General features: G+C 43.3%; 1 protein-coding gene across 5 annotated transcripts in view; it reads right to left on the bottom strand.

Annotated features, from left to right (window-relative positions):
• Positions 1-27,621, bottom strand: part of cdkal1 (CDK5 regulatory subunit associated protein 1-like 1) — a 947,238-nt gene that overhangs the window by 836,511 nt on the left and 83,106 nt on the right. For all 5 annotated transcript variants that reach the window (XM_078539307.1, XM_078539304.1, XM_078539306.1 and 2 more), the window contains one exon: positions 5,678-5,762. In XM_078539307.1, the coding sequence (XP_078395433.1) occupies positions 5,678-5,762 (85 nt within the window). The remainder of the gene's footprint in view (positions 1-5,677; positions 5,763-27,621) is intronic.

Here is a 27,621-nt window from a genome sequence, read left to right as displayed (position 1 = left end):
TCAAAAAAATTCAATCAAATTAGACACGACTGCCCCCCAACAAATCCATGCTGACTGTCCTTGATTAATCTGTGCCTAAGTGACAGTTTATCCTGTCCCTCAGAATTGATTCCAATAATTTGCCCACCACCGACATCGAACTGACTGGCCTTTAATTATTCAATCCATCCCTCGCTCCCTTTTTTTTAGCAAAGGTACAACATTAGCAGACTTCTAATCCTCCGGCAACATACCTGTATCCAATGAGGATTGTAAAATCATGGTCAGACCCTCCATTATTTCCTCCCTGGCTTCTTTTAGCAGGCTGGAGTACATTTCATCCAGCCCTGGTGATTTATCCACTTTCAAGGATGCTAATCCTCTTGATACTTCCTCTCTCCCTGTGTTTATCACATCCAATACTTCACACTCCTTAACTACACTGTCTGTATTATCCCCAACCTTTGTGAAGACAGACGCAAAGTACTATTTAATAACCGTACCCACACCCTCTACACAGGTTATCTTTTTGGTCTTTTATGGGCCCTACTCTTTCCTTCGTTACCCTCTTACTCTTAATGTATTGATAAAATATCTTTGGGTTCTCCTTAATTTTGCTTGTCTGTATTCTTTCATGCCCTCTCTTTGTTTTCCTAATTTCCTGTTTTCCTAATTTCCTTTCTGATTTCACCCCTCCATTTTCCATGCTCTTCTCAGCTTTCTGTAGTATTGAGTTCTCGGTATCTGACATAAGCTTTCCTTTTCTGCCTTCTCTTACCCTGTAAGCTCCTTGACATCCAAGGGGCTGTAGATTTGGCCACCCCACCCTTTTCCTTTGTGGAAACATGTCTACTCTGAATCCCTCGAATCTCTCCTTTGAATGCCTCCCACTGTTCTGATACTGATTTAGCTTCAAATAGCTGTTTCCTGTCCATTTTTGCTAAATCACTCTTCAGCTTAATAAAATTGGCCTTGCCCCAATTTAGAACTTTAATTCCTGTCTTATTTTTGTCCTTTTCCATAATAATGTTAAAACTAACTGAATTATGATCACCACCACCAAAATGCTCTCCCACTGTCACTCCTTACATCAATCAGCCCAGCTTCATTTCCTAAAATGAAGTCCAGAAGTGCACCCTCTCTCGTTGGGCTTGCTGCATTCTAGACAAAAAAATTCTCCTGAATGCACCTGTTCCCTCCATTCCCTTCATACTAAAACTATCCCAGTTAATATTGGAGTAGTTAAAATCCCAGACTGCTACTGCCCTAGTGTTTTTGCACTTCTCAGAGATTTGCCTACATATTTGCCCCACCACCTCCCTCTGACTGTTTGGGGGTCTATAGTATATTCCCAGTAGTGTGACTGCCCCTTTTTTGTTCCTAAACTCAATCTATACGGCCCCAATTGATAATCCTTCTAACGTACCATCCCTCTTCACAGATTTAATTGCTTCTCTAACCAAAATTGCCAGAGCCCCCCTCCGTTTTTATCTCCTCTCTATCTTGTCTGAAAATCCAGTAACCAAGAATGTTGAGCTGCCATTTCTGTACCTCAGGCACAGAGTGGCCAAGAACAAGGCATCCCACCTACTGGGCAGCAGGCAAACCCAATAGGGTTTGCTGGGTGGTCTTAAGTAGCCCTTAAATCGCTACTTAAAGGCTCAAGTGGCCTCCAGGGTGAAGGCTGCCCTCCACCCTCTACCCTTCCCGGGGGCTTGATCGGGGGAAGTAGGGAAGATGCCTGGGGGGGTGGGCATTAAATTCTGCTCTATGAAGCTCTATGTTTACCCTTGATGCTAGAAATTAGGAACTTGCATTTAAAAATAACTTTGAATATTCACAGAATTTTTAACAGCTCAAAGAATTTTTGCTGAAACGCCAAGTTAGCAAACATAGGAACCAATTCCACACAACAAAGTCTCTCAAACAGCAAAGTAGTAATCTATTAATCTACTTTTAGACCCACCCTTGAACCTCTGTCCCTGCAAACTGCCGCTCCAGCTCCAACTTCCCTTTCCTCTTAAAAGTCCTAGAGTGTGTTGTTGCCTCCCAAATCTCTACCAATCTTTCCTACAGCTACATGTTTGAACACCTGCCACAGCACTGAAACAGTTCTTATCAAAATCACAAATTACCTTCTTTTTGACTGAGAATTCTAGACTCTCCTGATACTTCTCGGCCCATCTACAGCCTTTGGTGCAGCTGGCACACCATCCTCCTTCAAAGCATCTACCCCATTGAGGTGAGTAGGACTACCCTTGCCTAGTACCATTCTTAACTATCCAGTCAGAGGAATCACCTATAATGAATTCTCTTTCCACTCCCACACCGTTATCTCTCAAGTCCCTCAAGGATCTATCCTTTGCCACCACCTATTTGTCATCTACGTGTTTCCCCTTGGCAATAATTTCCAAACAGACATCATCTCACACAAGACAACTAACGACACCCAGTGCTACTTCATCATCTCCCAACCCTCATTCTGCTGTCTGATATTCAGTATTCGATAAGCAGAAATTTCCACCAATTAAATACAAGGAAGACTAAAAACCATCACTTCCAACACCCACCACAAATTCCATTTCTTAGCCAAAAGACTCCACCCCTCGCCCTGACCACTGTCTGAGGCCGATCCTGACTGGACGCCAAGGTTGCGAACAATCTGACCCCGAGCTGAGCTTCTGACCTTAGCAAATCGCTATCACCAAGGCCAAATATAAAATTCTCTTCCTTGAATTCAAATCTCTTCAAGGCCTCTCCCCTCCCTACCTCTGTAATCTCATTCAGCCCTCCTGAATTCTGAGATCTGTATGCTCTTCTAATTCTGGCCTCTTACAGATGGTTCAATCATTAGCAGCCTCACTTTCACCTACCTAAGCCTTAAACTCTGGAATTACTTCTCAAACTCTATTTCTTTCTTCAAGATGCTCCTTAAAACCTACTTCTTTAATCAAACTTTTGGTCATCTGACTTAATATCCCTTTATACGGCTCAGTGTCAAATCTTGTTTTGAATGCTCCTGTGAAGCACCTTGGAATATTTTACTTCAGTAAAGACACTGTATATAAATGCATGGTTTTTAAAATGTAACATGTTTTTAATTCAGATATCTAACATCTGCAGTATTTTGCTTTTGTGTTATATAAATGCAAATGCCTATAGTTGTGTTAGTATGGGGTGAATGTTGACCAAGGCACAAAGAAAAACTTCAGAGTACTATTCTTTAAATAGAGAGATGGAGCCTTTTACATCCACCTGAACAGAGAGTCAGGGCTTTGGTTTTAACGTCTCATGCAAAAGACAGCACCTCCAGTAATACAGCATTCTTTCTCAAGTATTGAGCTTAGGAAATACACTAGAGTGCTACAGGACAGTAGTAACAGTATGGAAGCGGGGAGGTAGGTTATATACTTTAGTTTTTCCCAATCCTCCACGTCAGATCTACCAATTCAGGCTTCATTAATAAGCCAGGCTAATATTCAATCAGGGATACCCTGGAAAAACATAAACCTGCCTGGGTTTAACAAGGAAAGTTGACTTGCTTCTGAGTTTCCAGCATGGATCAAGAACTCAGATTTCCCCGACCCCGCCTACCTCCTTCCTCAACAAAAAAAGTGACCAGTTAGAATCATAGACAAGAGTTCTGTGTTGTAACCATCTATGTTACAATTACTCCATGAAGAATACAATGAGCTAAATACTTTGAGATGTTTAAAGTTTGTTGCTTAATTGGCAGATGGTATGGGTAAGCCAGGCTGACCTTTCAGATGAAAGTATAACTTCAATTCTGCACCAAACCCATCAAGGTCGATCAAGCATTTTTTAAAAAATATCAACATTGTATACAAGCCTTAAAAAAAAATCCAGACTAAATCAGTGTTGACCAGAGGGTGTAGCTACCTACCTAAGGGCTTTTATGGTTGTCAATTTTGTCCTAATAAGGATCATTCAGTGCTGATGCCCATTATGAATACCGTTAGAAAGCTCAAGGAAAATTTAATGAGCAGTAATGATATGTTTTGGCAACAAGTGCCTTCATGTTTTGATCATGCCCAACAGGAAGACAATAGACTATTGCATTTTACTCCAAGCTTCAAGCTTTAGTTGAAGCTTGATATGCCATTTCAACTGTGGAGGCACTTTTCACTGCATGGATTGGCGATGAATGCACCCAATGGCAAAGGGAGAAGGGAGGGTATGGAAAAGACAAAATGTCCATCTCTACTTCCTGAATTACTGGGCTTATTATACCATCAATAATAACATACTGGTATTAAGAGTTTGAAAATCAGCACCCTTACATCATGGCTGACAAGATCCACTAAACATCACAATCAAGCTGGGTATATTGTTCTCAGTTTTAGCAACGCACCAGAAAGTGGTTAAAAACCATAACTTTACATAAAACTAGTTAATTGACAATGCAGCATGCCTGATCCTCTCATACCAATGAACCAAAAGCAATAAGTAGTTGCGTAAAGCAAATTACCCACTGGGCTTTCAAATTTCCTCTAAAACTGAGATTTGTTAAAGACTACAAACACATATTCAAATGGAATGAACGAGGCAGTTCTTTGAATGAATTGTGCATATACCAGCCGTGCCTACAATTAAAGCAAAACAAGAGTGCCATTTACAGTCCAAGACATGACCTCACTGGTATCCTCCTGATCTTAAAAGGATACATTTTGAGTACTCTATTATCTGGGACTCGGAATTATCCCATCTAAGTGGTATTGTGAACAAGACCACTAAAATGTTATAAGAGATCCATACCTGGGTGTGCTCAAGCTGAGTCACACATCAAGTGCAAACAGAAAAAGAGTCTTGAAACCATTAGATATATTTCTGCAGTGAGTGCTAGCTGAGTCACTCCAGGTATAAATGGAAGTGAGACTTTGGACAGTTTGCAACCTATTTGCCCAATGATATTCAAATTAGGTTTTCAAATACCAATATTCTAAAAAGGTTAACAAGTGGAATGCTTCAATCTTAAAAACTAAGCAATAGCAGAATATTTCTAACAACAGCAAGAACGTTTAAGGTTTTAAAACTCTGTAAATGGTATACTTCTTGGAATTCTCATCAGAGGGAAAGGCTTGTTTTTCTATGTATATTACTCTTTTGAAATACAGAGTATGGAAGAAAGATAATCAAATGTTAGAATATTAAAATCCCTAATTTCTTCATAAATCTAGGTTTCCAAATAGAAAGTTGAATTAAATGTTGCAAAATTTTAAACACATTTTTGCATAATATCTGGTTTTTTTTCTTGTACTCCAGCATCTAATACAAGCCACAATGGGCAAAATTTTACGGTCCCAACCTCCGGTGGGATTTTCCAGTCTGGCAATGAACTTTTGAACAGATTATCACATTTTACAGCCCCACCCACACCACGATAGGGCCATAAAATTCCACCCAACATCTCTGTTAGAGATGAGGAACCAAATATTTAATAGATATTAAACCTGGTTAATACTGGTACTTTTGTTTTAAGATTTAGTTGTTTTTCCACATTGCTATAAATATTACTTAATTACTATTTGGAAATCATGAATCTAAAACACTATCTTATTTTGTCCAACTTTAATTAACATTAAAAATTACACTGTCTAAAATTAACAAGATGCTGATGGAGCTCAAAATATCAACAAATTTCAGTCAGAGCCAATCAGATTTCCCTCATAGTACTTACTTAATCGAGTTTCTAAAGTGGTCTTCAGCTGGGTTTTTCACAGTACAACTATTTAACAGCCACAAATCTGCATCAAGTGAATTCTCTGCAAATGAAAAGAAATAATAGCATTTTAGAAAATAATGGTTTCTGACAAACTTCAGTAAACAAGCATTGTATTTGCACTTTTGATTGTAAATTCAACAATTATTAAAAAAAAATATCTGGGCCTGAATTTCACATTTGGCATGCGCGCCAATGGGTGGGCCCGGTAGCAGACGGATAATCCACTCCCGGGCGAGATCGCGTTTCCAATCAGGTTTCATGCTGGGTGGCAAATTAAGGGCTGCTCAGCCCTGTGGGGCACCGGGTCCAATAGTGACCCGGTGGAGAATTTAAGAGCAGCAGAGGCAGCTCCCTGAGGGCTGCCAGGGCACACTTTGTAGCTTTGGGGTTGTTTGACAAAACATCTTTTTGGAGTTGTTATGGCACCTGCACCTGCTGGGCACACGAGGCTTGAGGGCACATCCTGTGGGTACTCGGCCCCCCAGTTCTCGGATGAGAGCCTGGGAATCCTCATGGAGGAGGTCAGTGCCAGGCGGGACATCCTCATCCCCCGGGGTGGGAAGAGGAGTCCACCGCACCTGACCAAGAAAGTACGGGCAGAGTTGGCAGCCCAGGTTAGCAGCCATGGTGTGCAGCGCACATAGGTGCAGTGCCGCAAAAGATTCAACGATCTGCTGCGCTCGGCAAGGGTGAGTACTGAGTTGGCATAGATCTGTGGGGAGAAGTGTTAATGGCTGTCCGTCCCCCAACGGTGCTCAGGGATGTAAGAGTCTGAGTGCCAACTATCAATGACATTCGTGCCGGCCAATGCAGTGAGCTCTGACTGCTTGGCCTGATTGAGGGTTGAGGGCCACGACTTGGATGTGCCCTGCAAGGTGTTCCTCAGGTGGGGTTGACCTGGCTGCAATGGCGCTGCCGGTAGAAAATGGACTAATCAACGATCCTCCGTCCTTTCAGAAGAGAAGCCATAACAACATTGAGAGGTTAAGGATGGGCGGAGGCCCCCAAAACTGCTTATAGTGGCGAAGTGTGAAATGGATGCCTTAGAGGCGGAATGCCATCACCCAGCTCGGTCCACCAGTTGTGGAGAGGCAAGGGTCTCTGATGAAGGTGCAGTGCAGTGCACAGATGCAAGAGTGTCAGAGTGTGTAAACATTGTTGTGCTGTCTCATCTGTAATGGAAACCTCAAACCTGGAGTTCCCATTCTTCATTGAAAAGACAATGGCACCATGGTGCAGATTTCCATTGTCTCACCAGCCCACCTAGCATGCACAGTGACAGTGCGATGACTAATACTAATGACGTCGATTTTCTCCCCTAGAATCGCCATCCAGCCAACGAGCGCAGGACCCCAATGAACCACCCTTGACGCCAGAGGGCCAGTGGCCATCAGATGCACCTGCATCACACCCGCTCTTTGCAACAGGCACCAGCGCAGATGCCAGCACCTCAGTGGGCATTAGCTCATCAGCTACAATGTCGGTGCACAACGGTGAGGGCATGGCACACTCTCATGAGGCGGCGGAGGCAGGGTGTGCCCAGGGCACCGGCAGTCGGAGGACTGCTGGAAACCAGGACTATGCTGAGTCCGAGGCAGATGAAAAGCCTCTGGAGTCATCATGGAGGAGTCCACGCAGAGCATGAGTACTGTATTGACCCTCAGCATCAAGTGCACTGCTTCCTCCATTGAGAGGGTGGTGACTCTCATGGAGATACAGCTCCAGGAACAGAATCATGGGTTCCTGGGTTACGCTCGCCCTCAGGGTGCAAGCCCTCACACAGGCAATGACCTCAGAAGGTTTTTGCCAATGTACGAAATGAATGAGGCACCTAATATCTCTGCTAGGTGCCTATCCGTCAATGATAAGCAGGGAGGTCCAGACCAACCTCACGTTGGCACTCGAGCTGCTTGTTGCCTCTGGGGTCTCCTCTCAGGACGCTCTGGATGACGGCATCAGCTCCTCTGCCAGCGACCGTGGCATCTGATGAGACTGTAATATTTGAGGAATGCCCAGCCATGGCACTGGACTCTCCCTCTCAGGTGGGCGTGCACAGGCTTCACTGGCCAGAGGACGACTGCCAAGGTCATCAAGGCCAACAGGACAGCACAGTCAGCAGGCTGCCTTCAATGCTGCTGCCAGTAAATGGGGGGGGGTCACCAAGACGTAGCACTCGCAAGCGCAAGTTTTGGTGCAGGGCATGCCAGTATGTCATGCTGGATGTGAGTGGCGCTAAACGTTTTGCACAGGTACTGAGTGGACTTTGGGTTCAATGGAATGGGTCATTTCAAACATCTGGTAATGAGGCAGCACCCCTGGCTTGAGGTGAAAGCAGTGCCTTGGTAGCCTAGCTGAAGGAGCATAGAATAAAGGCCTCTTTGGTGTCCCTGCCTCTCTGAAGGTTCCAAAGGGGCCTCTTTGGTGTCCCTGCCTCTCTGAAGGTTCCAAAGGTCTGCCTCCACATGCTCACCATGTTCTTCCCCGTCTCCTCTTCTGATCCATCACTGAAAGCATCATCTGTGGCCTGTGGAGAGGCCTCATGATCCTCCTCATCCAGTGGGTCCCCCTTTGCCAGAGCAGATTGTGGACAGCGCAGCATACAACAACTATCAGAGACACATGCTCTGGAAGGTATCGTAGTTCTCCTCTTGAACGGTCCAGGCACCTGAATCTCATCTTCTGCAGGCCTATGGTCCTCTCACTCACTGTCTTTGTGGAGGCATGACTCCTTATTATACCTCTGCTCTGGTTCTGTTCTCTGCTCCAGGTGCCAAAAATGCGTCATGAGCCACCTTTTCAAGGATTAGCCCTTGTCATCCAGCAGCCATCTATCCAGTTGGGCTGGAGCACTGAAGAGCCTCGGCACTTCGGAGTGTCTCAGGATGTACGCGTCATGGGAACTGGCAGGATACCTTGCACGGATTTGCAGAATCTGCATCCTGTGGTCACACACTATCTGCAAATTCATGGAGTGGAATCCCTTCCTGTTAACAACGGCACCCGGCTGACCCACTGGCACCTTGATTGCCACATGTGTGCAGTCAATTGCATCCTGGATGCAGGGGAACCCAGCAATCGCTGCAAAACCTCTGGCTCACTCAGCCTGGTCGGCCTCGTCCGTCCGGAAATGACGGAAAATCAATACCTGACTGAAGAGAGCTTCTGTCACCAGCTTGACGCAACTGTGGACAGCTGATTGGGAGACTCCATACAGATCCCCCACTGACCCCTGGAAAGAGCCGGATGCATAGAAGTTGACCTTCAGAGCCGCTGGCATGGGGTGTCCACCCACACAATCGGAGCTGATCTCAGGCCCGATCATCTGGCAAATGGAGGTCACAGTCTTCTTGGAAAAGCGGAGCCTCCTTCGGCACTACACTTTTGACATGTTGAGGTAACTGCATCGCTGCCTGGATAGTGGCATCTTCTGCAGCCCCTTCTGCCTTGGACTCCCTGCTGGCCCTGCACCTCTCCCCCCACAGATCACTCCCTTGGATGCTGCCTACGGGCACCTGGCCTTCTCTCCCTTCTGTCCCTCTCTTCCTCCTCTGAGGAGGTGCCACCAGTTGAGTACACAATCCCCATTACCAGATAAACAGAAGGCTGTCTGGTGACTGGAAGGATCCACACAGTATAATTCCTCCAGGGGCCTTGGAGACACCACTAAGCCCTAAAATGAAGGTTAGCAACGAAAAGACCGAAGCTCAAAACAGAAATAAAGTTCTCAGGTTTCATGAAGCAACCAGCAGCAAACTATCTCCTAAACTCTGCACTCCTCACAACGGCAATGTTCCAGACACTTTTTATCCCGCCCCTGGATGACATTTCATTAAAAACGGGCTGCCTGCCTGCCCATTTTGCCCGTGCGATTAGCATGAAGTTGCACTGGCAACATAAAATCGAGTACAATTGGCTTTTTAATGGCCTTTAATTGTCAGCAGGCGTGGCTCCGGATCCAGCGCACGCCCACCGACCTCAATATTGCTCGCATGTGCGATGACGTTGGGACGCACACCAGACATCATCTCGCACAATTTCACGTGCGTTCGGGCCGGGCGCACCATGAAATTCAGGCCCTGGTAAACAATATAATGAAAACAAAAGCAACATAAAATACATACTTCTAAAACTGTACAAAAAAGTTACAAGAAATGAATGAAATAAAAAATATTGAGTAGCAGCCCTTTACATAAACATTGTAGAAACAAGAAATACAAGAGGTCAAAATATATTTCTTAACGGCTCTTCATTTTGCAGGGGCTACTTCCTGGGCTTTCAGGGGCTCCTTTTTCATTCTCTCAAACTCCATTATTAGCCACGCAGTCTTGTAGTATCATTACCTTCTGTATGTGTGTGATTTATATAATGTAGATAATAAATTATATACATATATATATATTATACACATAATATATTATTAAGCCATTTAACTTGGAATTTACAGAATCCCTCATTGATGCCTTCATTACATCGAGACCTGGCTATTTCCAACACACTCCTGCTGGTCTTCCACATTCTACCCTCCTTAACCATGATGTCATCTTCTGCTCATGTCTTAACTCACAGCAAGTTCCCCTATCACCCCCATGCTTACTTACCTACATTGACTCCCAAACAAGCAACGTAATGTTTCAAAAATTTTCATCCATGTTTTCAAATCCCTCCAAAGCTTCACCCTTTTCTAGCTCAGCAATCTCCTCCAGCTCCACAAACCTCCCAAGATATCTAATTCTAACCTTCTGTGCATCCCCAATTTTAGTTGTACCACAAATGGTGGTCATGCCTTCAGTTGCCGGGACCCTAAATTCTAAAATACCCTCCCTACCTCACTTTCCTCCTTTAAGACACTCATTAAAACAAACCTCTTTCACCAAGTTTTTGGTGATTTGACCTATCGTCTTAAATGGCTCGATGTCATACTCTGTTTTATACAAACATATGAAATAGAAGCAGAGGTAGGCCATTCATACCCCTCGAGCAAGCTCCACCATTCAACAAGATCATGGCTGATCATGTGTTTCGAATTCCACATTCCAATCTACCCCCAATAACTTTTGATGCACTTGCCTAACAAGAATCCATCTACCTCTGCCTTAAAAATATTCAATGACCTCGCTTCCACCGCCTTCTGCAGCAGAGTTCCAAAGTCATGCGACCTTCTGAGAAAAATAAATTCTCATCTCTATCCTAAAAGGGCAAGCCCTAATTTTAAAACAGTTCTGGACTCACCCACAAGAGGAAACATCATTTCCAAGTCCACCTTGTCAATGCCGTTCAAGATCTTATATACTTCAATCAAGTCACCCCTCACACTTGTAAACTCCAGTGGAAACAAGCCCAGTCTGCCTAACCTTTCCTCAGAAGGCAACCACTCATTCCAGGTATCTATCCAGTCAACCTCCTCTGAACCGTCTCCAACGCATTTACATCCTTCCTTAAAGAAAGATACCAAAACTTTACAGAATATTCAAGATGTGGTCTCACCAATGCCCTGTATAACTGAAGCATAAATCCTCACTTCTATGTTCAATTGCTCTCGTAATAAAGGTTAACATTGCATTAGCCTTCTTAATTACTTGCTGCACCTGCATAATAACTTTTTGCAACTAATGCACTAAAACACCTAGATCTCTCTGCACCTCGGGATTATGCAGCCGTTCTCCGTTTAAGTAATACTCTGCTCTTTTATTCTTCCTGCCAAAGTGAACAACTTCATATTTTCCCACATTATACCCCATATGCCAAAGTTTGCCCACTTGCTCAACCTACCTATATCTGTCTGCAACTTCCATATGTCTTCTTCACAGCATATGTTCTTACCTACCTTTGTGTCATCTGCAAATTTAGCTACCATGCCTTCACTCCCCTCATCTAAGTCATTGATATAAATTGTAAAAAGTTGAGGCCCCAGCACAGACTCCTGCGTAACTCCACTCATCACATCCTGGCAATCAAAGGCCCATTTATGCATACAGTCTGTTTTCTGCCAGTCAGCCAATCTTGTATCCATGCTAATATGTTACCCCTTACACCATGAGCGTTTATTTTCCGCAATAACCTTTGATGTTGCACCTTATCAATTGCCTTCTGGAAATCCAAGTACAGCACATCTACAGGCACCCCTTTGTCCACAAAACTCCAATAAATTGGCTAAACATGATTTCCCTTTCACAAAACCATGGTGACTCCTCCTGATTACTTTGAGTTTCCTGAGTTTCTCTAAGTATCCAACTATAACCTCCTTAATGATCGATTCTAACAGCTTCCCCACAACAGATCTCAAGCTAATTGGCCTATAGTTTCCTGTTTTCTGCCTTCCTCCTTTCTTGAATAGAGGGGTTATATTTGCTATTTTCCATTCTGATGGAACCTTTCTCGAATTTAGTGAATTTTGGAAAATTGACACCAACGCATCTACCACCTCATTAGCCACCTCTTCTAAGACCCTAGGATGAAGTCCATTAGGACCCGGAAACTTGTCAGCCCATCAGTTTGCTCATTATCACTTCCCTAGCGATTTCAGTTTCACCAAGTTCCACTCTCCCTTCCAGCTCCTGGTTTACAGCTATTACTGGAATGTTTTGTATCCTCTATAGTGAAGACAGAAGCAAAATATTTGTTCACTTCATCCGCCATTTCCTTTTTATCTATTAACTCCCCACTGTCATTCTTTAGAGGACCAACACTCACTTTACTTACTCTTTTCCTGTTTAAATACCTGTAGAAACTCTTGCTATTCATTTTTACATTTCTAGCTAGCTTCCTCTCATGCTCTAATTTCTTTCTACTGATTAGCCTTTTAGTCCTTCTCTGTTGTTCTTTATATTCTGACCAATCATCTGACCTGCCACTCATCTTTGCACAGTTAAATGCTTTTTCCTTTAGTTTGATGCTTAACCACGGATGGTGGGTCCTCCCTTCAGAATTTTTCTTTACAGTAGGAATATACTTATTATAAATATTCTGAAAAATCCCCTCAAATGTCTGTCTCTGCTTTTCTATTGATCTATCCTCTAGCCTAGTGTCCCAGTTCACTTCAGCTAGCTCAGCATTCGTGCCTACATAGTTGCCCTTATTTAAGTTTAAAATATTAGCCTTAGACCCACTCTTCTTCCTTTCAAACTAAATGCAAAATTCAATCATATTGTGGTCACTACTACATAGGTGTGTCTTTATTCTGGAGTTATTAATTAATCCTGTCACATTGCACAATACCAGGTCTAATATAACCTGCTCTCTGGTTGGTTCCAGAACGTGCTGCTCTTAAGCATTCTATGAACTCCTCATCCAGGCTACTACTGACAATCTGATTTTTCCAGTTTATATGTAGATTAAAGTCACCCATGATTATTTTCGTCCCTTTATCACAAGCACCCAATATTTCTTCTTGTATACTTTGCCCCATAATGTGATTACTGTTAGGGGGCCTGTAGACCACTCCCACTGGTGAGTTATTTCCCCTACTATTCCTCATCTTCACCCAAACCGATTCTATATCCTGATCTGCTGAACCAAGGTCATCTCTAACTATTGCACCAATGTCATCCTTGGTCAACAGTGCTACCCCTTCATCTTTACCTAGCTTTCTATTCTTCTTGAATGTCATATACCCCTTAATATTCAGGCTCCAATCCTGGTCATCTTGCAGCCACATGTCCGTAATGGCTACCAGATCATATTTCTTTCCTTCAACGTGCACTATCAAGTCATTTACTTTGTTATGAATGCTACACGTATTCAGATCAAGAGCCTTAAGTTTTATTTTTCTGTTATCTTTGTAACATTTAGTCTTGACTATTGGTGTATTCTTAGGTTTAATCTCTCTGTCCCTTCCTACTATTCTATGACCCTCATTTCCCACTTTACTATTATGGTCCCCAGCCTTGAATCTACCCCTTGATTTGCCACATCTACCCAAGCTTAATCCCTTAACCCCATATTTAGTTTAAAGCCCTCGCTACTTCCCTAGTTGTATGATTCGCAAGAACACACATCCCAACACGGTTCAGGTGCAGACCACCCCAAAGGTACAGCCTCCACTTTCCTCAGTACTGCCGCCAATGCCCCACAAATCGGAACCCACTTCTCCCACACCAGTCTTTGAGCCACGCATTCATCTCTCTAACCTTATTTGCCCTATGCCAATTTGCACATGGCTCAGGTAATAATCCAGCTGAATCTTTGAGATTCAGCTTCTTAATTTGATACCTAACTTCTCTTACTGACTATGCAAAACCTCTTTCCTTATCCTATGTCGTTGGTAGCTACATGGGCCATGACGGCTGAATCCTTCCCAGGAGATAGATTGGGAGTTGGAGTGAGAGCTAGAGGTCTAGTTTGGGTCCTGAAGGAAATAAAGCCTCCTCTTTTACTGCAAGTGCCACTAGTCCAGCACAGGATGAGCAAAATATAAATTTAATAATCCAAAGGCTCTTGCCAGAGACACCTTACTATTGGAGGGAGTCAGAGATGGAGTTGTTGTAATGGTGGACCAACCTGTTTCTGATCTGTTTACTTGTGTTTTCAATTATCTCTCTCAATTACGCTCTGCTTCTCTCTGGTCTGTCCAGGTAATTTTTAGCTCCCATCAATTGAGGTAGGTCTTAACCTTGTCTGATGTTGAGTCAACAACCTGTTTTGCACCTGTCCCAAGTTTTTTCCGTTTTCCATTATTGCAAGAAAAGTTAAGATCTACCCCTGCCCTCCCAAACCATACTCCGCCAGTGTGCTCCCTATGCAAATCGATGCCTGAAACTCTTAAAAAAAATCTAACATCAGAAAATTGAGTGACAATTTTAAATAGAAACAAAATGCTGGAAACACTCAGCAGGTCAGGCAGCAATGTGGGAAGGAATGAGTTAGTGATTCAGATCAATGACCTTACATCGGAAATGTCTAGACTCCCGAGTCACCATCAAAAAGTGCAAAGAAGCATCCTTGATTTATAAAGCATTTAGTCACATAAAAGGCACTATGAAGTACTGGCAACTCACAGTGCTTACATATGAGATTTGTTCTGGCGGTACTTTCAAGTCTTGTTATAAGACCCTGATTGCATCAACAAATCTTCATTTACTGACTTATTGGCACATTAAAGAACAATACATACTTAAGGTGATCCAGTTCTAATAAACAAATCCAGTCCTCCATCAATTTATGTTCAGTACTCACAATATTCTCTAATGCCTAATATATAACACATTTATTTTATCATTTTATCTGGATTCTAGATGATAAAACAGCTTTCTTACTATGTGTTTCACTTACTTGGCAGTCGTCTTTAACTGCCATATAGAGAATGCTTAGAACGTTTTATCGGCAGGTAGTGGCAGGAGGCAATTTCTTTTCCCCCCAAATGTTAAAGCTTTCAAGCTGTCCCCATTGAACAGCCACTTGGGAAAAAAAACATCCCCAGGTCTCCCGTCCTTGCAGCTCCTCCAACCACAGGTTGTGTCTCTGGGCAAGCAGCAAGATCTGGAGAGATAGAATCTGTGATTGGAGGAGCAGCTCACCACAGGTTCTGTCTCTCCCACGTTTGGGGGCAGCTTTTCTTTATTGGTCACCCCCCCATAATTTAATTTTCCAGGGCTTTGGAGAGCACATTTGTCCACCACCATGTATTTTGAACTCCGATATACAATCACATGGCACAAAAGTCTGGAAAGCTTTCAGATGCTAATAAAGCTGGTTTGTGACATAAATCAGTCTTCATAATTAAATAAGTTAGCTACCATTCTGACATTAAAGCACACATTCTGCCATTCCATGTTCTAAAGTTCCCATCTTCACAGCCATTTCCTTAATGCTGATTATACGACATCAATGTATAACTTGTATTTCCCGAAACCCATTTGATATGCATTAATCCTGCCTCATTCCATGAATCACCTCACCCATGCCAACTTTCAAATATCTTTGCCAAGACCAGCCAGATACAGCATAAACTTATTTAAAGAATAATAATTTCAACGCATACACAACTAAACAGCTCAGAACAAACTAAATGGACAAGGTGACTGGCATCTGAGTTTTGGATGGATGAAACAGAATTTAAAATTGTCTTGACTTCTCAGAAGTCCAACCAAAATCAAAAAAACGTAAGTATCACAAGAATTAGCACTTTTGATTTAAGTAATAAGCTTTTAAATTTGTAGTATACAGGACTTAATAATGAATATAGACTTCAAATGAAGAGTACAAGAATGCAAACAAGACCACTGATTTCTGGCTTTCATGAATAAAAGTTTTGCTTAGTTATACTTCAGAAATTATGATTTTTTTTGGATCTGCTTATTTGCTATTATTGTTCCAACCAACATTCATCATGAAATAGCTATAATTTGCTACCAGTCTACAAAATGCAAAAGAACATTTCTAAATATATGGGGCAGGGTTTTTCAAATAGCAGGGTTTCCCGCCCTGCCACCTGAAGAGTCAATGGGAAATGCATCCCCACTGATACTGGTTGCCTTGCAGCCATTTAACACTCCAAGAAGCGTTAATTGGTTGGAGATGGAGCTTCTGCCCCTCACTCAGGAGAATGTCCCACCTCAGAGCTGCTAGCCAATCTGATTAGCCAAGAGCTCAGTAGTCCCAGCAGCACCAGTAGCACAGTGGCCAGGACTGGGACTACAAGCAGCCCCCAAATTCGAAGTCCCCAATTCCAGGATCAGATAGGTGTGGGTGGTCTCATGGTGAGGTGGAGAGGTGAAACCCGGGGAGGTGGGGACAGAGGGATGGAGGTCTTGATGGAGAGGTAAGGGTAGAGGGTGCACCCATGGATAGACCTTGTGGGGGGACAGGCACCTGATGTGAAAAGGAGGCCACCTCCCCCACTGCCTGCCCGAGGTCTGAGCAGGGTGACCTTCCAGGCTTCCCCCTGCTCCTGAACTACTCTTACCTACTGAAAGATTGAGGCAGAGTCATTAATTGCCCACTCAAGGGCCTCTACTGGGGAAGGGTAGGTGGACCAGCATAAAATTGCAGACGTTGTGGCAGGTGGGAGGGCAGTGGGAAGGGTATCTGAGGAATTTTATGGGCCCCCCCATCTGCAGACCTGCTAGCAGGGAGCATAAAATTCAGCTCATGGTAAGTTGCTCAAGCTTTGCTCCAGTGGGTTGTACTTAGCCAAGTTTAACAGCCTACAACACAGTTCTTCTGCACTTAGGGTTGCCAACTCTGGCTGGACATATTCCAGGAGACGTTGGTGGAAGTGACGCAACAGAAATCCAACGGGAGTGGCGAGGTGGAAAGCTAGTGGTGTGGCATAAGCTGGTGAAACCAGAGAAAAGGCGTGTGACACTGAGTGAGAGGGAATGAAACTGTAGCCACTAAATTCCAGTACTGTGAACAATTCCTTCCCCTGCCAGTTGCTCTTGGAGGACAGGAATCCGGAGCGCACAACAGTCCACCCGGTCACGAGCAATTCAATCCGACACTAATTAATAACATTAATAACACTAATTAATCACTATACCAACATCCAGCCAGTCTCAGCGGAGCCTAACCTTTGGTCATAATCAGTGCCCTTTCCTCCAGCCCAAATGGGCATCACCTCAACTAACTGGAGCATTGATCACGTGGTCTGTAGGCCACTCGGATATTTCTGTCAAGTGGCCTCCGCCAATTCGGGCTTTTGTGTGTGGGGGAGTAGGTTCCATAAGTAGAAAAGGTCATGTGGTACCAGAATGCAGGTTGTGATTGGCTGACGGCCAGTCCCCGATGTACTGAAAGTCAGGTGGTACTCCAGTGCAGGCCAGCTATGGCTGCCGTTGCCAGGAACTGACGTGCTCCCGGAATGCTTTGCTTGGCCACCAGGAGATTGAGTCCAATTCTGAGGGAATTCCGGCCATTCCGGGAAGGTTGGCAACCCTATCTGCACTATAAAAGTGCAATTGACCCCAATGTGCAAGACAGCAAAGCTGCCTCTCAAAAAAATAAAAAAGCCCAACTGCCCCATGAACTGCAAGCTCCACAGCACACAATGTTAAACTGAGCATGGGGGTAAGGTCAATACAAATTCCCCAATTTTATGTACGAATGGCTATTGATGTACTGTAGCTATGCTTTTTGTGGTTTTATTAGGTAATTCTGTGGAATCATAGATTTTGGTCAAAGGAATTAAATTCCGTACAAATCTCAATTGCAAAAGAGATTCTTGCATTGACTAGCTTCATACATGCTGGTTCTATGCCTTGTGGATAGCAAAGGTACACTGTTGGAAATTTGGAAATACACATCAGGCTGGTCAAGTTCTCATTTTATTTGAGGTTCCAGAAATTTGGTGAGCTGATGTGGTGGAAAGGTGGTTTATGGCTCAACTTAGTGTTCTAGAAGGTTCTCCAGAGCAGTGAAGGCGAAGAGGAGGTTTGATAGAGGCGTTTAAAATCATGAAGGCTTCAGGTAAATAAAGAGAAACTGTTTCTAATGGCTGAAGGGTTGATAACAACAGTGCACATGTTTAGGGTGATTAACAAAAGAACCAGAGGCTGCAAGAGGAATAACTTTTTTATACAACACATGGTTAGTGTGTCGGATATAGATTTAATAGTCACCTTCAAAAGGGAATTGGATGATTACTTGAAAGAAAAATAAATTGCAGGAAATTCCTAGCACATGCTCTCCTGGCTTCAATTAACGCCCTTACTGCATGAGACCAGCATGCATAAATTATCAGCTGAGCAATTACATGCATGGGTTCCAGAAAAGGTCAACATAATGCAACATTCACCACAGAATATCACACAAAAATTTCACCATGGAAACGGGCCTCTCGGCCCAACAAGTGCCCTGTTGGTTTTTCTCCTCCAACCTTTGGCCACTGAATGTATGAAAGCATAATTGGAGAAGAAAATTACTGATATCAGCAAGGATTTCTTTGGAAAATTGTGATTTATTTTAACTGGAACTAACTGCATAGATTAACATGAATATTATACCAATGAACCTGTATATTTCAGCAATTTTTCTGTTTGATACGTAAAATCACCTTTTTTTTTCTTTATTTTCATATTCAGGAATGGCCAGTGTCAAATTAAGGCGAGTTCACCACCCAAGAAGCCATCAGTAGTAAACAATAGTGCCTTTGTCACAAGCCCAACAAAGCAATTAAAGTCTGCTGTCTGAAGTGCAAAGGAAACACTATTGAAAAGAAACATGGGCAAAATATTTTACACATTATAAATGTACCTAACAAGCTACCACTAAATCATATAAAGAAAGAGCAGGGGAGTGTGAATAGTTGGACAGCTCTTTCGAAGTGGCAGTGCAGACTCAATGGGCCAAATGGCTTCTTACTGTGATATACTATTCCTATTGATGCATTTACTATTTCAAATCAATCCCAGTTATCGATTAATCTCCATTTAATAAGCACAAGAGTGCACTTACAAATCTTCCTTCAGTAAATTTGATATTTTCAGCCATTTTGGTCTTTTAATCCACATTCCATTTCAGTATAAAACTAATACCAGTTTATGTTTTAAAGATGCTAACACATCAAGTTTAAAAAAAAGATTGCCTTTGGGTGCACCATATGCAACTGGGGAGAATCAGTAATCTAGTCATTTATTTTTTTCACCGGTGTATACTGGATTACATTCCACATGTGTCTAAAATCTTACATGTGTGCATACTTCCTGTTCAGCACAACTTTCAAAGAAACATAGCTTTGCACCAGTTTTTTTCAATGGCAAGATCCTATATAAACTTACTATCACTGTGCAATGAAGCCACTAAATTTCCACAATTTTCTCATTTAAAAGGCTTAAAATCATTTTTTGAATTGAAAGACTATATATTTCAAAATGACTTAATTAATTTTATCCATTGCACTTTCCTTTGTGCCTTTTGAAGGCTTTGTTGAACTCGCTACTTGAAGGTTTTAGTCTCTCCCAAAAGCATGGGCTTGGACTTGACGTATTTGCCCATACCTGTGACTCAAACTGTAATTGGATTATACTGTGTACCTAATTGTCCAGAATGCTCTGATATCAGTAAGTTGTAATGAAGGAATATTTCTCTTTATTTCCCACTTCATTGTCCTCCATAACTGTTCTTCAAATAGCCATTAAACGCAAGGTCACATTTCAAAAGATCTAAGTTTTACCTAAGTAAAAGCAAGTTTTATTTATATGAAAGTGGTTGTTTTAAGCATGTGACAAACTTTACAGTTTTGATTACACACCTGTTTCAGCTTTTGCATTCTATGAACTTTGAAAAGTGTATCAAAAAGTTAGTACGCAAGTTATTAAAAAGGCTAATGGAATGCGATCCTTTATTACGAGAGGAATTAAACCTAAAAGTATACAGTTGTACAGGGCTTTGGTGAGACCACATCTTGAATAGTATGTGCAGATTTGGTCTCCTTATTTGAGGAAGGATGTAAATGCGTTGGAGGCGGTTCAGAGGAAGTTTACTAGACTGATACCTGGAATGAGCAGGTTATCTTATGAGGAAAAGCTAAACAGACTGGGCTTGTTTCCATTGGAGTTTAGAAGAGTGAAAAGGATGTCTCCTCTTGTGGGTGAGTCCAGAACTAGGGGGCACTGTTTTAAAATTAGCAGTTGCCCTTTTAGGACAGAGATGAAGAGAAATATTTCCTCTCAGAGGGCTGTGCGACTTTGGAACTCTCTGCCTCAGGTGATGGAGGCAGGGTCATTGAATATTTTTTTACATAGGTATATTGATTCCCTTGCCTAACAAGAATCTACAGTTATCAGGGGTAGATGGGAATGTGGAATTCGAAACACAAACAGATCAGCCATGATCTTAATGAATGGCAGAGCAGACTCGAGGAGCCGAATGGCCTACCTCTGCTCCTATTTCATATGTTCGTATGTACATTGTATGTATCAAGGTGGAGAAAGGGAAAAATGGACAAACGCTGAGGTCACAAAGTGGATGAGAGCGCCTTTCAGTTTTTAATGTTACTTCAACTTTGAAGACAAGACTATCTAACGTTTTACTGACAGTTATAAAAAGTCAATGCTAATTATTTGCATCTGTGACAGATTCTAAAATACAAATATTAACAGAAAGAGAGAGAAAGACGGTGATAGCAAAGGCAGGCAGGCAGGCTGTTTTCTTCTTTTAATTTGATTTCTTTTTTAAAAAACAATTCGAACCTAGAAAGCAAACAAAAACTTTACAGGAAACATATAAAAGGAAGGGTGAGGGGGAAAGAGTGCAACTGGTTAAGGCAGAACTGATCTGATTTCTCATCACCTAGTGCATGGGAATGAACAGGCTGTGGGTTAAAGCTGAGGCAAGTAACAGTGAAGCAAGGAGGACAACGTGATATAGAGGTTGCATGGATCGCTCAAAGGGGAAGAGATGGGGTGTTGATAGAAGCGATAGATTTGAAGGCTGGTTGGGGTCAAAGGCTCCAGTGATTTGGGGGAAACGTTTTGCACATTATTCCCATAACCCTCATTCTAAATTCAGTCAACAGTCAATGATGGCCCTTTTCCCGTCACATCACTGAAAAGAACGAAAAAGAAAAGCCAGAGCAAAAAAAGGACAGAAAAGCAAAATGGGTTAAAAAGAGAAAAGAGCAGAAAATGACAGAACCGGCAGCAGAGACAGAAAAACAGTAACAGAGAAAACGCAGGTAAGAGTAACAACATTTTCTGACTTGCCAAGTGCAATGCTCAAGATCTACTAAGGCCATTAAAAATCTTGCACCTGCTGGACAGGGGTCAAATTTTTTTTTAGGGCTCTCCTTTTGATATTTTGGAGGGCTACTTTTTGATTGCAGGGGCTACTTTTTTTTTGTTTTCAGGGGCTCTTTTTCCATTCTCACGGGCTCCTTTATTGGGTGATGCAGTCACATAGCAACATTGGGCAGGATTTTCCAGTTCCACAAATACTCGCCCAAGTTTTTGGCTGTTCCCCAAATTTTCTGGTCCTGCCCGCAGCAATTCCCACCATGGCTGGGACTGGAAAATCCCGACCATTAACTTCTGTACTTGCGGTGTGTGTGAGCGCGCGCGCACATATATACACACACGTTACACACATATTCATTCATGGGATGAGAGCGTTGCTGGCTAGGCCAGCATTAACTGCTCATTCTTAATTGCCCTTGAGAAGGTGGTGTGCTCACTTCTTGAACCGCTGCAGTCCATGTGTTGTAAGAACACCCACAGTGCTGTTAGGAAAGGAGTTCCAGGATTTTGACTCAGTGACAGTGAAGGAATAGAAACATAGTTCCAAGTTAGGACAATGTGCGAATTGGAGGGGAACTTGCAGGTGGTGGTGTTCCCATGCATCTGCTGCCCTTGTCCTTCTAGGTGGTAGAGGTCGTGGCTTTGGAAAGTGCTGTCAATAGAGCCTAGGTGAGATGCTGCAAAATTTTGCAAATAGTACACACTGCTGACATTGTGCATTGGTGGTGGAGGAGGTGCCAATCAAGCGGGCTGCTTTGTCCTGGATGGTGTCAAACTTCTTGAGTGTCGTTGGAGCTGCACTCATCTAGGCAGGTGTAGAGTATTCCATCACACTCCTGACTTGCATCCTGTAGATAGTGGACAAGCTTTACAGGGTCAGGAGGTGAGTCACACTCCGCAGAATTCCTAGCCTCTGACCTGCTCTTGTAGCCACAATATTTATATGTTCGGTTTCTGGTCAATGGTAACCCTCAGGATGTTGATAGTGGGGTCAGTGATGGCAATGCCATTGAATATCATGGGGCGATGGTTAGATTCTCTCTTGTTGGAGATGGCCATTGCCTGGCACTTATATCAAATGTTACTTGTCACATATCAGCCCAAGCCTGAATACTGTCCAGATTTTGCTGTATATGGGCATGGACTGCTTCAGTATCTGAGGAGTCGCAAATGGTGAACATTGTACAATCATTAGCGAACACCCCCACTTCCTACCCTATGATGGAAGGAAGGTCATTGATGAAGCAGCTGAAGATGGTTGGGTCTAGGACACTACCCTGAGGAACTCCTGCCCTGGGCTGAGATGATTGACCTCCAACAACCACAGCCATCTTCCTTTGTGCTAGGTATGACTCCAACCAGTGAAGAGCTTTTCCCGATTCCCATTTACTTCAGTTTTGCTAGGGCTCCTTGATGCCACACTCAGCCAAATACTGCCTTGGTGTCAAGGGCAGTCACTCTCACCTCACCTTTTCGGCTCAACTCTTTTGTCCATGTTTGCACCAAGGCTGCAATGAGGTGAGGAGCTGAGTGGCCCTGACAGAACATGAATAAGTGTGTGTGCATATATGCGCATGTACATATATATATCCGTGCGCACATGCATTTGTGTGTATATGTGTATGTGTGTATATATGTATACATTTGTATATATGTTTATATGTACACATGTGCATGTGTACATATGAACATATTTGCGTGTATGTGTATGCACACACCTATATATATGTATGTATATGCGTATGTGCATGCACACACCTATATATATGTATATATATATAATTAAATCTTCTAACTTTGAATCTATAAGTAAGATGTTTGTGTTAATTTATTATAAATAAATCTCCCATACTCTGTTTCCAAAATGAAAATTTTTACCTATTTGCAATTGTTTCAACTCGTCAAAGCATAAAAAAAACTAGGAGAGTCCAATTTTGTCTTCACTCTGTTTTGGCATTAACCTGTATGGGATCAAACCACAATTGTTAAGACTTTATAACAAAATCTGGAAATGATAAATGAGATCTCTTAATATATATTTTTGTTAATAAAATGTGAGCCTTAAATTAGATAGAGAGAAATGAAGAAAAACTAAGCAAATTACAGTCAAAGGATGGGAGGGAGGCAAGCTTAATTTACTGGGATATTGCTCCCATAGATAAACTCACTGGTTGATTATGAATATTTATTAATTTTTTGCAAAACAAAGTAACTCCCCATCCTGGTAACTGAAGCAAAGGTAAAAAAAAGATCAACCTTAAGCTGAGGTGAAGATAACATCGCCAACATTCTTTAATATATGTATATAAAATAAAAGTGGGCGGCAAGAGATCATTGGAAGAGGGGGAAACAAAAGGGCTGACAATGTTTAGAGAGCAAAAATTAGAATGGTGGCAACAGCAACAGCAGCCCGGGAAAGATGTGGGGGTGCTGCCATCAGATGCATGACTGCAGGGGTATCGCTCATGCCCTCAGTGATTGACAGCTTGGCAGACCACACTAACCTGCAGGCGTGAGGGACGGCCTGACTGCTGATGAAAGATAAAAACACAACCGAACTCACATCCGCTTGCACTGCCTCTAACTCTAACCTCCGCAATTGGCTAATCTGGATCTATTTGATTACTGCTTGTGTTTCAGTAGGGCATTAGTGGCTTTATGTTCAATGCTGATATGGTGCTTCACCCGTGCTGCACGGGGGACTTGGTGCGCCCCGATGGGTGTGCGAAGGGGCTAGGGTGCTGCTGCCACTCGGGTGTTCAGACTCTCATGTGCCGCCACTCATTTTCCCGCTGCTTCGCCAATCACAGGCTGTTTCCCTCCTCCGTTCACTGCTGATGGGCTCACTAGGGAGATGCAATTGAGTCTATCAGCAGTAATTGCAGAAGAGAAATAGCCTGTGATTGGAGGAGCAGCTCTTCACTGATTCTGTCCTTCCACATAGGGGGGGCGACTTTTCTCTTATTGGTCACCCTGTGATTGTATTTTCCTGGGTTTTTTGGGAGCTTTCAAAGGTGAATTCACCCGCTGCCCCATCTATTTTGAACCCTGCTGCTGGAGCGCTTCCAATGGCAGGAGGATATAATTACAGTGTAACATGCTCACAAATAATTCAATTAAAAATTACAATGGAAATGTATAAAAAGCATTGCATTCAAGTTGGAACAAACACATGTTTATCTGCCGTGGTCCCTACTTCGTCTAAAGACTGCAACTGGTCTCAATCTTTCATATGAAGTACTGGTTTAAGAGCTGGAAGATGTAGAACATTTCCAAAATGTCAGACACAATCAGTGTTGTACACTGGAGCAAAAATGTTGATTACTCAACCTGAATTAGAAATGGAGCAGAGACTGCAGCACCATCTGGTATGGAGATGTCAAACAAGAATCAAGAAAGGTAGTCCTGTCTGGGTGGTAATCCATGCCTACTAGCAGCCAACAAAAAGGAGCACTTTGCAAAGATCTGAAAGCAGGCTGCTTAATCTCTCACCAGGAGAAGTAGGTGCCCAGTGCATGATAAAGATGGATCACTTACTTCAAAAACAAGTTAACAAGTGAAAAAAAATTTTTTAAATCTCCCAATATGATTCTCAAGGTACAAGAAATTGTACACAAAACATTTTTACCTCCAGTCAATAATAAATGAACACTTTTCAAATATGAGCATTCAGTGGAAAGCCAGTACTTATTTCACACAAACAGGCTCCATTTCCAACGTTTAGAGTATGCAGCAATCTAATGAGTACAAAAGAGCAGCTGTTATGCAGTTACTTATACAAACAGCAGGGTACAATAGTAGGACCATCCATAATAGTCATTTATTACTAGACAGGACCGGGAGGGAGGGGAGCTCAAGAGAAATGATGGTGTTTAATGCTGCAAACACAGTACTTAAAACAAAATTATCCCACTGAGCGACGGAACATGGATCCAATCCCACCACCAATCATCTGATTTTCTAATTTCTTGGATCAGATAAAATCAGATCGTACATTGTTAATATGCAGTTCAAAATTTAAGATTTTCTAAACATGTAGTTTTCTCTCTCAAATAGGGCCCCTTTCAACCACTCCAGTCATTTCACCTACAGTGAGCATCCCAGTACATTCTAGACCGAATCTATTAGGGCGGAAGGCCAAACTTCAAAGCGTTCTGAAGGCCATGCTGGTGTAAGCCAGCACTCAAACTATCAGTATTTCCAGGTGGTAGTGAGGTTTCCTGGGGTTGACTTTTCAAAGTGGAGGCCAAAACAGGAACTGGGTCTGTTCTTGGGTCAGAAACCTGCCTCCGGTGGGAAACTGATTGAAGTTCAGATTTTCCTGGGGGTGAACCTTAATTGATATGGAGACTGTTTCCTAACCATTTAAAGCTAGTGGGGGTGGGAACAGAGGCAGATCAGTTAAGTGTGGGACTCATTTAGACACCTTATGGCAGCTGCTTGCTGGAGAAAGAGGTCTGATTCTGCCAAAGCCTTCTACTTCACCAGGGGGAAACGAGATGTCACAGGGGAGCCGGAGGCCTGCCAACTGGAGCAGGGCAGACCCTCACTTCATCGACGTTAACCTGGATCTAATTCTAGAAGCCATGAGGGAGAGAGGAAGATCCTCTTCCCGGAGGATAACAGGAGACGGCCACCTCGTCATGCAACAGGGGCATCTCTCTATTAAGTAACATTCCCTCCTCTTCCTGCTGCTTCTCTCACCTTCTGCTTCTCCTCCTTCCAGGGCTTCTCCATCCACAAGATCCACACCTCGTGGAGCACCATGTTATGGAAAGCTCAGCAGACCGCCACAATGACCAAGACCCTGAAGGAGGAATTGAAGCACACTATCCAACTGGTCCAGGAACCGGAATCACATCTTCACAATTCTGATGGTCTGCTCAGTAGTTATTCTGCTGAGCAGGTGGCATTATTTGTGCCTCTGTATGGGACTCTCATGGAGAGGTGAGTAGCCGTCTTTTCAAGGGATTTTCCCTTGCCCCCTAGGGCCCATCCATGCACTTTGAGGGTTCGAATGAAGTTCTGAGGCAGCCTGGACTAGCACAGCATGAAGTCATGACAGTCGCCAGGGAAGTGGGCACACTCGTGGAAGTTGAGGAAGTAGAAACCCTTTCTGTACATGAATCTGACTCGCCGGTCTCTGGGTACCTTGATAACCATATGGGTGCAATCAATAATGCCCTGCATCCAGAGGAATCCAGTGGTGGAGGTGAAATGTAATGCTTTCTGTCCCTTCGAGGCCATGTCTGTTATTAAATAAATGTTCTGACCAGCTCTGGCAAAGTGGGTATCAGTAACCAGTGAGATGCAATGCTGTGCAGCTGTTTCTGAAATGCTACTAAAGCCCACAGCGGGTCCTTGCAAGGGGCCAGAAGCAGAGAAATTCAAGGCCCGGTGACTTTGGACAGCCACATGGAGGGCATGTTGATCAACGCTGCAGGTTGCGAGGTCTTCGTCGATAAAGGCACAGACATCTGTGACCATCTGCCCCGAGAGTTACAGTCTCCTGCAGGGGGTTCTCAAACATCTCCAGGTAGCTCCATTTTCAGCAACAGACCTTGTCTTGAGGGTTTGGCCTCCGCTTCCTTGTTGCCCTTCTTTCCTCTCCCTTGCCCTCCTAATACTCAGGGTTTTGCCCTTCCTGTGGAGATTGTAGTCTCCCATTGTCAGTCATGCCAACTGGGGCTTTCCTTCTCGGCAGGTGGCCGCTCATTTGTCTTTAACAGCCTTGCTCTCACGATACAAGGTGCCGACCCTGTTCAAAGCCTGGGTGCTGAGTTACCACTCTCCCTGCCATCTGTGCAATGGCAAGGTCACCCCATTATCAAGTGCCCGGTGCCTTCCTTGCCCAATTGACACTCTTATGGGGCCAAGGTGGTGCCCTAGGGTAGCCATCGCTGACTCCCCACTTACTACCTACCTAATTGCCTTCAACTGATCAGATTCTGAAGGCGATGGTAACATGTCTGCCCCTTTTCAAATGTAAAGGCCACCTCTTAACAATCTCTTAGAGCTTTTTAATTGATTTAATTGGTTCAAATAGGAAGGTGCTGGGCTCTCTGTCCTGCCCTCCCCAGCCCTGATGATTATTGCCTGCACCTGGTGTTAGTGCCTTGAAATTGACATGCCACCTGACGCCGGTATTTTCAGAATCCCCCACCTTCTTCAAGGGGCCCTAAAAATCCAGTCCCGGGGTCAGGCAGCTCTGGAGCAACACCGAGACCAGTT

Source organism: Cetorhinus maximus, chromosome 3, assembly GCF_964194155.1.
Source record: "Cetorhinus maximus chromosome 3, sCetMax3.hap1.1, whole genome shotgun sequence".
Taxonomy (NCBI): domain Eukaryota; kingdom Metazoa; phylum Chordata; class Chondrichthyes; order Lamniformes; family Cetorhinidae; genus Cetorhinus; species Cetorhinus maximus.
The sequence above is the reverse complement of the archived record's forward strand: the minus strand, read 5'-3'. Positions and strand labels throughout refer to the sequence as shown.